The sequence below is a fragment of the Sciurus carolinensis genome, chromosome 14, assembly GCF_902686445.1.
Source record: "Sciurus carolinensis chromosome 14, mSciCar1.2, whole genome shotgun sequence".
In the NCBI taxonomy this organism is placed as follows: domain Eukaryota; kingdom Metazoa; phylum Chordata; class Mammalia; order Rodentia; family Sciuridae; genus Sciurus; species Sciurus carolinensis.
The window spans coordinates 49,569,528-49,584,146 of NC_062226.1; the positions used below are offsets into that span (position 1 = coordinate 49,569,528).

General features: G+C 39.1%; 2 protein-coding genes and 1 pseudogene across 2 annotated transcripts; all 3 read right to left on the bottom strand.

The window, feature by feature from the left end:
- Positions 1–2,683: 2,683 nt before the first annotated feature.
- On the bottom strand, positions 2,684–3,256 carry LOC124964665 (interferon alpha-5-like). Its single transcript, XM_047525236.1, has one exon. The coding sequence runs from the start codon at positions 3,254–3,256 to the stop codon at positions 2,684–2,686; it is 573 nt and encodes a 190-aa protein (XP_047381192.1).
- Positions 3,257–8,461: 5,205 nt separating this feature from the next.
- Positions 8,462–9,077, bottom strand: LOC124964113 (interferon alpha-5-like; annotated as a pseudogene).
- A 2,552-nt stretch (positions 9,078–11,629) lies between these two features.
- Positions 11,630–12,193, bottom strand: LOC124963924 (interferon beta-like). The gene has a single exon (XM_047523650.1). The coding sequence runs from the start codon at positions 12,191–12,193 to the stop codon at positions 11,630–11,632; it is 564 nt and encodes a 187-aa protein (XP_047379606.1).
- Between the last annotated feature and the right edge of the window lie 2,426 nt (positions 12,194–14,619).

Genomic DNA, 14,619 nt, shown 5'->3' on the forward strand with positions numbered 1-14,619 from the left:
TGCAACGGAGACAGAGGAAACTATCGTAATATGGGAGAGACATGATAGGATCTAGGAAAGTGGAGTGCAAAAGGGAGTGTCACAGGTCACAATCCACAAATAATATGTTTGTATGAACATGTGCATACACGAACATATATATATATATATATATATACATATACTGTGAATAACATGCAAACAAAAATTGGATATTACATACTATATATATTCACACACACACACACACACACACACACTCACACACACACACATATACGTTCAACATTTGTTTTAAATGCCAATCCCATAGGACGTAATTACAAGTCATCATTATGGTTAGAATATTAAACATATGTTCAATGTCAAATGTGCCTATTGTAAGACTTCTCAGGGACAACAGTCATTTCAAGATTTTAAATTGTGCCTTTTTGTCAACAGAAACAGATTTAGGAGAGTTTGTTATTCTTATTTAGATCTCTATGAATAAATAAAAAATTAGTCCTCTCTGTTAAGCCCTTATTTAGTGGAAGATGCTCTGTCCAGTGTTTTAAAGTATTTTAGAGTGTTTGATACATGCAACTACAGGAATATTTGCATCCTACATTCGATTTGTGAAAACTGAGTCCCAGAGATGTATAATGAATTCCCCAGGATCAAATTTGTGTTTAGGTAACTCCTAGACAAAGTGCAGAAACCTATACTACTTGTAATAAGTAATTAGGTTTCATATTTTGAAACTCTGATGTTTTAAAGCCCCAAACACCCAAATTGTTGCTGACTGTCTTTTAGTGATAGATGCAATGGGGTTATCTTTGTTTTAAGGCTGGTTTTTACTCACTTTTACTTTTCAGTTTAGATATGGACGATGAGAAATTTTTTGATCCACTTTCACTTTTCCATCTTTTGACGGAAGTGCCCCAGATAATTACATTCATTCTAAATGGATATGTTGTTAATTCCTAAGAGTATATGACTCATGAAATCATTTTCCTATATGAAGAAAAAACCTTAATTGAATATGGAAGAAGAAAATACTACAGAATTTTTCACACAGCAATTTCTACTGGAAAATGAGCAAGATTTTAAAATCGTAAACGTAATATATGAAAATGGAAAATAAACTAATGGAATGTTAAAGCATGTATTTCCTATAATTGTTGTAGTATAAGGGTAAATAGCTTTAGGATTATACATTTACCTGTTTATAAATGGTGTGCATAATTATTAACATAGTGATTGCCAGGGAATCTCCACAAAGAGCAAAACAAACTCTTCTTTCATATGATAGATGAAAATAAAATCCTGACAGTATAAAGAATTAATATGAGATTAGATAATTTCAAATTTTCAGTTGGTTCCTCAGGAGACTTAAACGTGTGAAACTGCCGTCAACAAACCAGAGAACTGGCACAAATGGAGCATCAGGGGCAGATGCTGGGCAGCAGAAGCACCACCCAATGCAGCATGATTCAGTCAAAAGAACATAATGAGAACCTGTGATCTGCAGCCTGGATGGAACTGGAGACCTTCATGTAAAGTGAAATGAGCCAGGACAGGAAGACAAGTGCCTCAGGATCTCACCCACATGTGAAATAGAGAGAAGCTGATCTCCTAGAAGCTGAGAGTGGGTTGGTGCTTACCAGAAGCCACAGACAGCAGAAGGTGGGGAGAGATGGGACAGGCTGATCAATGGGCTCCACGATACCACTGGAAAGGAGCAAGAAGCTGGTGCACAACTGCAGGATGTGGGGACTGCACATGGCACTAACCTACTGAGCATTTGAAAAAGTTGGAGGGAAGGATCTTGGGGGTATTCACAACAGAGACATGATAAACACTCAAGGAGATGAATGTGTTTAACCTGATTAAACATCACATCACACATAGCATGGTATCCCACTCACATACGCCACTTTTTGTTTTAATGTATCAGTTAAAAACAAATTTAAAAAATTACTCGAGAATTTCAGAAAGCTGCTGTGTGCATGAAAATCAACACTACAGAGGGAAAATAGATGGAATTGAGATAAGTCATGAGAGATGAATAATATCTAAGCAGAAACCCCATTGCGGTAAGTGAAAAGATGAGACAGAGAAGTCCCGTTATCTTTTTCTTCATCTGGGGAGTGATTTTTATGGTTTTCTTTCATCATATCCAGATTTCATTGATTTTTCTGTTAATCCCAACTTGTGTAAAAGCAAAAATAATGATGTGTCTGAAATGAACTCAACATGGAAACGAGAATTGAGATCTAAAATTTCAATTTCAATTTAAAATAAAATGGAAAAGAATTAAAAGAAATATTTACCCAACCTCTCATCTTCCTGTAAGATGCAAAGAGTAAGGAAAATAGAAGTTATAAATGAAGAATACAAAATAAATGGATGAAATATAAAGAAAATGATTGGTTTTATTGTTCATATAGTAAAGATATACATGATATTATATAGAAAAATATATTAAATTTTATAAATAGTTAAATAAATAAATGCTTAAATAGATAAATAGACACAGCTGCAGGGATGTAAGGGTGTACTGCCTGTAGATTTGAAACCAATGTTTTACAAACTCCTGAAAAAATGTGACAAATTGAATTATAGTGACAGTTATAACAGGAATGAGAGTCTTTGAAATGGCAGAACTTGAGGGAGTGTGGTAAGGTGTATCCTCACTAAGAAGCATTTCCTGTTGGACCAGGTCTCATTCCTTACTCCTTAGTCTTTCATACAAGTTTGCTGATGAAGAGAAGGATCTCACGATTTCTGCTCTGACCACCTCCCAGGCACAAGGGAGGTATTTCCTCCCCTTCAGGTAGACAGTGAGCCTGTGGAAGTACTTCCTCAGAGCCCTCAGGGGAGCCTCTTCCACCCCCACCTGCTGGGTCACACAGGCTTTCAGGTCATCCAGCTGCTGATAGAGGCCAGTGAGGAATGTGTCCAGGAGGGTCTTGTCCCAAGCAGCAAAGGACTCCTGGGTGCTGAAGAGGTTGAAGACCTGCTGGGTCATCTCGTGGAGGATAGAGACAGCTTGAGCCTTCTGCACCTGCTCACCATCCATCTGCTCCTGGGGGAAGGCAAAATCCTTTCTGTAGTTGAGGCAGGACAAGGTGGGAACTCTCCTCATTTTCTCCAAGAGCATCAGGGCCCCCTCCTCATTTCTCTCAGGAGTTTCAAGACCCAGGTTGTAGATCTGAGGCAGGTCACAGCCCAAAGAACAGGTGGACTTGTAGCTGAGCACCACCAGGGACAGCAGGAAAGCCAAGGGCAAGGCCATTGAGGTTTGTGCAGATGCTGCTGGGCTGCCTGAGGTGAGTGATCGTGGACCTTTGCCTCTAGTTCTCTGAAGCCCTTGATTTGGTCCCATGTCTTAAATAGGAACCAATATACTTTCAATTTTCTGAATGTCAACCCCCAGAACTTTCTACTTCTGTTTTTATTTTTCCATTGTGCTTTCACTACATGTGTTTAGAGCAGCATTTCCAAACCATATTTTCAATAAATATTCCCCCTCCCCTGTCCCCAGACCTCGTTTTAGAATTATTTTCCCACTGAAAGGCCTACTAATTTTTATGGTTGGGAGTTTACTGGGTAGTGAACCCAAAGGCATTCTACCACTGAGCCATATCCCTAGCCCTTTTTTTTTTTTTTTTTTTTTTTTGTGGTGCTGGGGATTGAATCCAGGGCCTTGTGCTTGCGAGGCAAGCACTCTACCAACTGAGCTACCTCCCTAACCCCCCTTTTATTTTTATTTTGAAGCAGGGTCTGGATAAATTGCTATGACCTACCTTGGTTGCTCAGGCTGGCCTCAAACTTGTTATCCTTCTGTCTCAGCCTCCACAATCACTAGAATTAAAGGTGTGCACAACCATGCCCAGCCTAATAAATTTCAATACATATGTGTATGTGTTTATATACCCAAATTATATGGCTACTTGATAAGTAAAAGTATTAAATGTAAACTTTGTACTAAATACAGAGTTAAAACTTCTAAATAAAAAATTCAGTCAAAAGTAAATCTGAAAAGCTGTTGGTATGCCACTTAACGTTCTAAGATAATTTACTCAATGATTTTAATATAACTAACTTGTATAAATCATAATGTATCAAATTCCTCAAAATCTCTCTTCAAAGTGATTTAATCTCTTGGTGATGCTTTCTGGTGACTACTTAATTTGATTTAATGATTTTCACTTCTACGATTTCTGTTTTGTACTTTTTCAGAATCTCTATATCTTTACTGAAATTATCTTTTATTTTGTTCTTTAAGTTGATTTCTCATTACTTCTTTTAGTTTGTTGAAGATTTTTACTATGAACTTTCTAAATTCTTTTTATGTCATGTCCTTCAATATGGTATCTGTGAGGTCAGTTGTTGAAGTGTTATGAGTTTTTTGGAGAGGTTTGTTCCCCTCTTTATATTGCTAATATGTCCAACCATCTAGTAGGATGATTATTGCTTTTTTTTAATGCAAGGGACTATATAGTGAGCTTCTTTCCCTTCAGAGTCCCAGGCTAGGCAAATTCACATCTATTGTTACTTTCACTGAATGTGTGTCACCTGTTATTCATTATCATTTTGAGATAAATATTATTATAACTTTTAGAGAAACTACTCATCCTTATGTACTACAATCACTTTAGAGCAAAACCACATAATATTCAACCTTAGGAAAAAACAAAAAATTGTTGAAACTGTTCTCCACAGTTTTTCTAATCCACGCATAAACTTGTAGTGCAGTTCTGGAACAGGGTGAAAAAAAACAATATTATTATTATTAATGAAATAGAGTAATATTTCTATTTACACAGATACAGAAAATAAGAGGAAAGAAAATTTGGATAACACAAGAAAGAAAGCAAGAATGAAGAAAAAGATAGAAAAGTGTAAGCACTTCAAGGCAAATAGAAGAAAAAAATGGGTGGGGCAATTGACAGCAGGTAATATAAGAGGGAAAAAAAGGAGGAAGAGGAGAAAATGTATATCTGACCTAAGAAAAAAAGAGTATAATTTAAATAAATGCTTTAAAACATTAGAAGAAATACAGCAAAACTGGTTGAGGCACAATATTGAATATTATGATAACAATTATCAAATAAAAGTGAAGAGTAATATGTTATTTATATTGATATTATATTTATTATATTATTTATACTATACTTATTAGAAACAGCCCTATCATCATTCATACATATAATATATATTTGATTATATATTATTTATAATATATTATGTATATTGTATATATTTGATTATAAGTATATTATTTATACATTTATAATTAAAGTTGATAATAGAGCTATTTATCATAAAACAGGCCAAGGTGAAGAAAATTCTTACTGAATGCTCATTTGGATTTTGTCAGGATTTGGATTTGGGACATTTAGAAGATGTCCATCTCTTTCAGCTTTGGATACCCAAGAGGTGCTGGGGCACAGGAGCCAATCCTTGAGATGCTGTGGCCCTCCCCAGCCTCTTCTCACTTGTCAGCCCAAGGGCCTGAAGCTGGGTGCTCAGAGGGTGTGGAACTCTGTCTGTTGGCTCTTTATCCTGTGTGCAGACACTCAGGATGCCTGGATCTGCTCAGTCACTCTGACTGCGCTGGGTCACAGCCCACCCACTTCACATTATAGGTGCCTTTTCAAAGTGACATAGAGCCATGTGGCTATCTGTAAGCATGGGGCCTGTTCTCCATGGGTGGTCTGTCGTGTAAAAGTGTCCTCCCTGACCTACTCAGATGACTGGGACACTTTTTCTGGTACTGTTAAAAGTCTTAGCTGGTTTCCCTCATTTCTGGATCCCACAGCCCCAGGGTGCAAACCACCAGCCCTGCTCCCTCCACTGACTGGAACAGACACAAACATGGTCCAAGCTCCTGCTGACTACAGCCAGGCATCCTGGAGGCCGACCCTCTCTGCTGCCTGGGATGAGACAGCCATCCTACCCAGGTGCGATCTCCCACCCCATGCAGCTCTAACTTCAGATGCTGTCCCCACTGCTGCTGGGACAGACTGCTTTCCTGCCTGGCTCTGCACTTCCACTTCCTGACTCTGTGGCCTCTGTGCCTTCTCTGTCTAGGCTGCCACAGTGGCTGTGTGGAGTGAGGCTAGCACTTCTGGGGACAGTCTGCACCCTGCCCCTCTTGTTCCTGGTGAGGGGTAGGGGATTGCAGTCACTTTCAGCTAGGAGTCACTCATCTACAAGGTCCTTCTGGACAGATATTGAGACATCCCACTGCAGGGATACTTATTATTTCTTGCACCTGGAGGTGAGGAGATGCCATGTTGATTTCACTTACTGTAGGACACAGGCCAGCTGTGGGCTCCACAAAATGACTTTGATGCTCAGCAGGGCTTTGAGACCACAATTTGGGTTAAACTGCTTAATCTCCATCACTGACCTTGTTGTCCTATGGGAACCTGTGGTTAAGGGAGTGAGTTTATGTGCTCTTCCTCTCCTTCTCTCTCTCTCTTCCCCTCCCTGCTCACAGCACCCTGGTCTGGGTTCAGTGTTGAGGATCTCTGCCCTGGTAATCAAACTTGAAGTCTCTGCAGGTCTCAAACTGTCAAGTATTCAACCTTGGAACATTTGCTCTGTCTCCTCTCCAGTCAGCTGTTCCCTCACTGCCTCTCTTCTGTGCTGTGGAGGGATGGGGGATCACCACCTAGTTCTGCCTACACAGTCTTTTCATTTCATATTTCCTGAGAAAAGTGTTGCCTGAGGTTTTTCAATTACTTTCATTTTCATCTTGAGGTTAGAAGTAAAACAGCAAAGTAAAAATGAAACAAAATTGAACCATTATTTCCAAAAATCATCAACACATCATTTTTACTTCTGTGGTGATATTCCTAGAAAGTTATGATTGCACCTGATTGAAATGGAAAACAGATGTAAGTCTGAATTTGATGAAATTCCAATGACCTGCTCCTCAGGTGACAGGAAGCAGGGGAGTCCTTCTCTTCTCTTAGTCACCTGCCACCTACTCCAGTGTCATTTCCACTCACTATTTCTAGGATCCAGCTCTCACAAGGTCCCTGGTTCTATCATATTTCCCACTGTGGTGAGGGTTTCAATCCACAGAGCAGCCTTCTGACATTTAACATAGCACCTACAAATATTGGAAAATTGATCATGGTAATTAAAGGTATCATTTTTTAAAATTAATGCAATATAAAAGATTCTAATCTGACTTGCTAATACATGAAATCCTTTTGAACAAATATATATTTCAAAAGTGAAAAGTGTATAGAAATAAAAACAAATCATACCCTACTTTTCTTCTCTGCCTCAGATCACAACCTCTCAGCTTTCTTTTTCACATAGTCAACCCCAATTACTCTTCTCTTGTTCATCATTCCTTTGGCTATCAAATTTCTGCTGATCCATTCTTCTCAATCAGAAATCACTAAGATTGGCACTGACCTCTCGTGTCCCAATGTACTGAAGACTTTTAATCCATATCTTCCATCAATCTATCAATTCCTCTTCTTCTAAGCAAGCTTATTTCTTAAAGACACTTTCATTATACTGCCATTGTCTCCTCTTGTCCTTTAAAAGTCAGCATCTCCCACCTCCGTCTCCTTCCTGGAATTTTCTCTCCCATCCCTTTAAAAGTTGAAGGTCCCTCAGGATGGAGGTTTAATGTTTTTCCTCCTCTTCTCTCTCTCCCCACAAGACCACCTCCATTGCTGGACTTGCAGTTAGTTGCCAGTTATGAGCCATCAGACATTTCTTGTAAATTGCGAACTTATCTATCCAATGGGTATGTGCACTTTGATGTGCATCTCAACTTATAGGAGATGTCTCTGCTTTCACTTTTCTGTCCTAACAGGCTGCATCCACCTTTTGCTGACCAAATTTCATTGGTTTTTCATCCTCCTCATTACAGCGTTTTAGCATAATTGCTACTGTAGGATCTCTGTGTTTAGGTTTCCTTCCCTCTAAATATAAGATAACAGAGCGCAGTAACTGTTCTTGTCATTTTTACCTCTAGCACCTGAGGGCAACACAAACCTGGCTTAGATAAAGTAAATTTTTGTGTACAGTGTAAATTTAACATTAGTGGGTGAGTCAATTCTACAGTTCATTTTTAATCAAATCACAAAAAATGGGACTTATGCGTCTTTTCAGTAATAAACACAGAAAACTTATCAATATTACCAATTTAATGAACATAGCGAAATAAGAAATTGACTAAATACAAAGAATATATTTTATCAGTCACAATGTGAAGACACTCCTGATATTATATGAACAAATATAGATCTTATAAATAGTATAAAAATAATTATTTAAATAGATAAACAGATACATCATCATGATCATGAGTAAGATATGTTATGTTGCCTAAAATTTTTGAAATAATCTTGGAAATGGAATTCATGTCACAATTTCATCAGAAATGAGTTTTGAAAGTGGCAGAACTTGAGGGAGTGTGGTAAGGTGTATCCTCAGTAAGAATCATCTCCCTGTTGGACCAGGTCTACTCCATACTCTTTAGTCTTTCATACAAGTTTGCTGATGAAGAGAAGGATCTCACGATTTCTGCTCTGACCACCTCCCAGGCACAAGGGAGGTGTTTCCTCCCCTTCAGGTAGACAGTGAGCCTGTGGAAGTACTTCCTCAGAGCCCTCAGGGGAGCCTCTTCCACCCCCACCTGCTGGGTCACACAGGCTTTCAGGTCATCCAGCTGCTGATAGAGGCCAGTGAGGAATGTGTCCAGGAGGGTCTTGTCCCAAGCAGCAAAGGACTCCTGGGTGCTGAAGAGGTTGAAGACCTGCTGGGTCATCTCATGGAGGACAGAGACAGCTTGAGCCTTCTGCACCTGCTCACCATCCAACTCCTCCTGGGGGAAGGCAAAGTCCTTTCTGTAGTTGAGGCAGGACAAGGTGGGAACTCTCCTCATTTTCTGCAGGAGCATCAGGGTCCCCTTCTCATTTTTCTCAAGAACTTCAAGACCTAGATTGTGGGTCTGAGTCAGGTCACATGCCAAAGAGTTTGGTGGACTTGCAGTTGAGCACCACCAGGACTAGAAGGAAAGTCAAAGTCAAGACAATTGGGGATCTTGCAGATGCTGCAGGGCTGAGGTAGGCAATCATAAACCAAAACCTCTAGGTTCTCTGAAACCCTTAATTTGCAACTATGGTCTTAAATAGGAACCAATACGTTTTCAATTTTCTGAATGTCATCCCCGGTATTTTGTACTTTTCTTTTGGCTTTCCTTATGCATTCACTGCATGCTTTTAGAGCAGTGTTTTTCCAACCATTTTTTTCATTTTTGATTTCACCTCCTTTGCCCCCAGACCCCTTTTTAGGATTATTTTTCCAACCAAGACTTCTATTGACTTTTTCCTCTCAGTCTTTTTTCTGTTGCTATAACAATAAACAATTAATACAGAAAAGAAGCTGATATTGGCTCATCGTTCTGAAGACTGGAAAGAGGCAAAACAAACAGCTGCACCTTCCCAGATTCAGCTGAAGGTGAGAGGGTGCTTTCACTGACAAAGGAAAGCAGAGAGCTCTAGGGTTGCCCTCATCCATGGTTTTCTGTTTAGCATGTGCAAATGTTTCCTTGCTAGAAAGCTAATACTTATAGGAATTAATTTAAGGTATCATTTATTCTCTACTGATGATAGACACAATTTTGGTGATCTGGGTGCTTGACTATGACATAGTATTTAAATTTTGCAGAGGTCTCTCTGGTCATTTGGTCAATGCACAAAGGATGAGCAGATCTTTCTGAAACAAGTCAGTTTCTGGGTCAGGGTATTCACATGGCCAGAGAAGGCAGTGGACTGTCAAGGCCCACTGATGGGACTTCCTCAGCTTCCTCCTGGCTCTGCTAGACACGACATAGACTCTGTGTTTCTACAAGTTGCTCTTGTACTTGTACCAAGGCTGAAGAGAACTCTGCTTCAGCAGAGCTCTCAGAAGAACTGATGTGGGGAGTTGGAGGAAAGGGGAACGTTGACTTTCCACAGAGGACCTCGTTAGTTTGGTTGATGGTTCAGGCCCACCATGTTGGCACTTCTTGTTGTATAGCTGGTGAGCTATCATCTTGGTGGAGTGGGGATACCTGAGTTCCTAGTCACCTTAATAGTAACTACTCTGAACCTTCTCTCACATTTATTCTCCTCAAGTCTTACTCCTTTAAAGGAACTCAAATTTCCATGCTGTTCTAACAGAAAATGTGTAGTTTGAAATAAAACATTTTATAATTCTTCCCTGTGTATTATTTTAATAAATCCATTCACTAGCTCTGCGAACTTGGGAGGATACTAAACCTCTCTGAGATTTAGTTTCCTGTCCTGTAAAATGGAAAATTATAGAATAGGTATGCATAATGTAGACATACTACTTACATAAGTGTGCATGTGAAGAGATCAAATCAAAGTATAAATACAGGTATTCAACACAGTGCCTGTTTCATTGGAATCTCTAGTAAATGGCAGCAGCAAGTGGCAGTGAGAGCCAGAACATCCCAAGTTCTCAAGAGGTCGGTACAAAGACCAAAACCTAGCCAGTTGGCATATGCTGGCCAGGTACCCAGGAGCTCCTTGGAAACTTTGATAATCCCAGTGCAAGCACTGGGAAAATTGGTGTCCTCTATCCCACTTGAATTTCCTTTAGCCCATGATTCCTGGCTTTTATCCTGGCTTAAACTTTGCATTTTTTCTTGTGTACCTTTCTCTGATATTTGCTGTGGGGAGTGTGTGCCTTCAGAGATGCAGAGCACCAGGAAAACCCAATATGATTTTCCCAGCATTCTGTATGCCCAAGCTGGGAGGCCAGGAGCAGACTTAGAGTTTGAAAAAGATGGAAACCAAATTAGCAAAATGGCTAGAGAATAGAGAAGGTCCTCCTCCCTCTGTTCCCTTTCTCTGTAAACTGACAGACACACTCAGAAGGCCATAAATCTTGACTATACTGAACAGCAAAATAAACGTACTTAATAATTGTCATGGAAGGCCCTGGGATAACTGTGCCTCAATCGTAGTGACACATGAGTATTTTAAATTTCTGCCAGAGGCAGAGCTTCCCTCAAAGAAGGGTGGGTACAATAGCTGGCATATTCCTTTGGTTCACCTGAGAGCCACAATCTAACTTTACAACCAGAGAGGCTGGAGCACAGAACAGAGGAACGGGCACCTGGTTTTCTAGTCCCAAGACACTGGCTGACCCATTCCCCTTGAATCCAGCATCATTCACCCCATATTTATTTCCTAGCAGGTTCAGATCCCCTTTTATGTAATACATTGTATTATATACGGCTTTCTTGGAATTTGAATTCTTCAGAGGAATTTAAAATTTCAGGATTTTAAATCCTTTCAGGGGCAAAAAACTGTACTACTTCATAGGCACATTTTACAAAGATCATCTAAGAAATATTCTGAAATGGATAACAAAGGGGGATTTATAAATCAAGGTGAAATTGAAACTGTCACATGGATTTTTACATCAAAAATAATTTATTTTCTAAGGTAAATATTTAAATAAAAAATATATAACAATTCATAAATTAATTAAAAACTTAAAATCTTATATTGTCTTTTCAAATGCACCACATTTGCTGTCAGTCACTTCATGAGCCTCTGCTGGATGAAGAATGCCTGAATCGTTGGCTGGTCCAGAGGTGCATACTGGGCCATCTTCAGCTTTGGAAGTCATCTGTAAGTCTGGTAATGAAGGAGAAGTTCCGGAAGAGTTCACTTTGGACTACCGTCCAGGCACAGCTGCTAAACTCCTTGGCCTTCAGGTACCTCAGGATCCTCCAATAGTAGCTCTTCAGATGCAGGATGGTCATGGAGTTTCCCCAGTGCATGTTTTCCTCTCCTAGTTTCTCCTCCAGAGTTGTTTCCAGGAGGTCCATCTGCTGATGGAGTCCAACAAGGAGGTCCTTGACAACGGTCTCATTCCAGCCAGTGTTAGAGAAGCCTCTTGTGAAAAGAGCATAGATGTTCTGGAGCATCTCATAGGTGACAAAGGCAGCATGCTCCTTCTGGAACTGCTGTGGATGCTTGATCTCCTCAGGGATCTTGAAGTCCATCGTGTCATTGAGGCAGTCTTCAGGCCTCCCATTCAACTGCATCAGGAGCTCCTGACATTTCAAAATGCTGTTGCTCTGTTGGAGTGCACACAGTTTGTAACTGAAGGATAGAGATGTGGTAGAGAAGCACAACAGGAGAGTGATTTGGAGGAAGCACCTGTTGTTCATGATGAAAACCAGAACAGTGTTGCCTGCAATCTATGCAAGGTCGCAAAGGCTCCAAAGGTCTGCGGAGTGAATGTCTTTCCTCCATGGGTATGGCCATTTATATGAGATGGTCCTCTCTGTTTCAGAGGAATTTCCCACTATCAGTTCTCCCTTTCAGTTTTCCTATGTCATTTTTTTCACATTACATTATTAAGACTTTCTAAACTCTTTTTATTTACACTACTGATTACTTTATATAATGTATATTAGGGGAAAAGATTCACAAACTGTGAGAATTTCTAATGTTTTCTAGGTTTCAGTAATTTCTAAAGTAAAGTTGGAGAAAGGAACTTGAGAGGAAACAAAGAAAAGCAAAGGACATGAGAAGCAAAGAAGCCCCAAATAACCAAGAGGCATTAACTGAAAAGCCAGTCATTGAACAGCAGCTGGATTGGGATTTTGCCCATTGTAATCATAGGTTCTTGTGAGAGGGTCTCAGCGAGTTCTGAGCAGACTGGAATAGGGCAGGTATGAGAAAGTTTCAAAGTAACTGGGTCTGAAATAGTGATGTGTAGTCCATTTTGTTAACTGGAATCCTTGCTCTTGAAGTTGTTAGCTATCCTGTGAGTGTTCTGACTGCCCTGAGACTACTTACTGTAAGGAAGCCCAAACTAGCTCACAAGGAGAGACCATATAGAACTTGGCAATAGAGTTTAAAAGTTTAAGCAATGGAATCCCTTTAACTTGTAATATCATCCCTAGATATTTACCTATGGCTGTCCCTGCAGAAATGTGTGCATGTGTGTGTTCATGTGTCTATGGGTGTGAATAAAACACACATACAATATCTATAAATGCCCATTGCAGCAATATCATAATAAAAAAATACAAATCTCCATCAGGAGAGAACTAGTTCAGTGATTCCACAATACAGACAAAATGGAATGTTTTTTAACCATTGAAAATGAAGTTCAGCTGATATGGACCTATGTCACAAACATGTTTAATAAATGAACATCATATATTTAAATATACAATATGTATAATTTGCAACATAGTATATTGTATACAATTTTACTCATTAATATATGATATAAAATAATTATCTGAAATATGTAGTAAAACATCACATATAATACATATTACTTATGTATATAACATATTACATATGTATTACATGTACTATAATATATATTACATGTAATGTGTATTATATATTATAGTATATTACATTTTAAAAATCAAAATATATTATATATAAGATAATGGAAGTAGTAATAACATTTGTCTTATAAATCAACTGAATGAAACACACACACAAATATATAAGTATATATATACTGATACATGTATACTATCTTTTTCTCCAGGTACATTTACTCAAATATTAATAGTCACTTGCAGTGACAATGCTGACATGGGCGAGAATCTGACTTGAAAGAAAAATCTTTCCTTTTTCATTTTTTTAATTTAGAAATATTTGCATTTCTTAGTATACAACTTTTTCTTGGTACGCTATAATTACACATAAGAGTGGGATTCATTTGCCATATTCATACATGCTCCCAACCTAATTGGATCCATCTCATTCCCCAGCTCCTTCCCTTTCCTTCCCCTCCTTTCTCCCATGATCCAAGCTGCATATGGGTTTTCTCCAGGATAAGAAGAAAAAGAGCTAATAGGCATATTCCTCATTCAGTACACTTTACTTGAAAAACATTAAAAAGTGTTACTCTGTTTAATGTATTCCTTGTTTTTCCACATTTAGTTTTTTCCACAACAGACACACATTATTGGTATGATTAGAAAATACAATTATAGGAGGAGTGACTTCTAGTGTCTACAGCACACCTAGTAGGGTGAATCTGGTTCACAACGTATTATATATGTTGGCACAAAAGGATGCAAACTTCAAGATCACCAAGGCATTTATTCAGGAACAGAATCACACCTCCCATGGTCTCACTCTCCTGGTGGAAAATGAGCCATCAGCCCAAGGGGGAGTCTATGCTTATATAGGTTACAATGAGAGGTGACTTAATTAATGAGCTTGTCAGTTTGGTAGGCTTAGGAATTTGGAGTATGTTTTACTGGGTGAGATGGGGGGTCTAGCATCAGTGGTCAGTTCGGGCACTCAGGAAACAGATTTGTGAGAATGTGGAAATTTGTTTTTAATGGGCAATATTTTTACTCAGAGAAGAATGCAGAGTCTGAGGTTAGTGTTCATTGCTTATCTCTTTCCCTTTGGTTCCATTGTACTGTCACTGGGAAAGCATGAATTTGGGGAAAGACCAATGCTCTGGCTTCCTTTCTAGGGATTGTTCTGGAAGGAAAGAATGCACTGGGAAAAGACCAATACCCTAAATGTGCTGCTGATCCCTTCACTCCCTCTTCCCAGACCACACTATTTTGAGGTTTGTCAGTTTCCATATCCAACAAAATATTTT

What these genes read in the sequence shown, in the direction of transcription:
- LOC124964665 (XM_047525236.1), bottom strand. Translation starts at nt 3,256, where the DNA reads ATGGCCTTGCCCTTGGCTTTCCTGCTGTCCCTGGTGGTGCTCAGCTAC.
- LOC124963924 (XM_047523650.1), bottom strand. Translation starts at nt 12,193, where the DNA reads ATGAACAACAGGTGCTTCCTCCAAATCACTCTCCTGTTGTGCTTCTCT.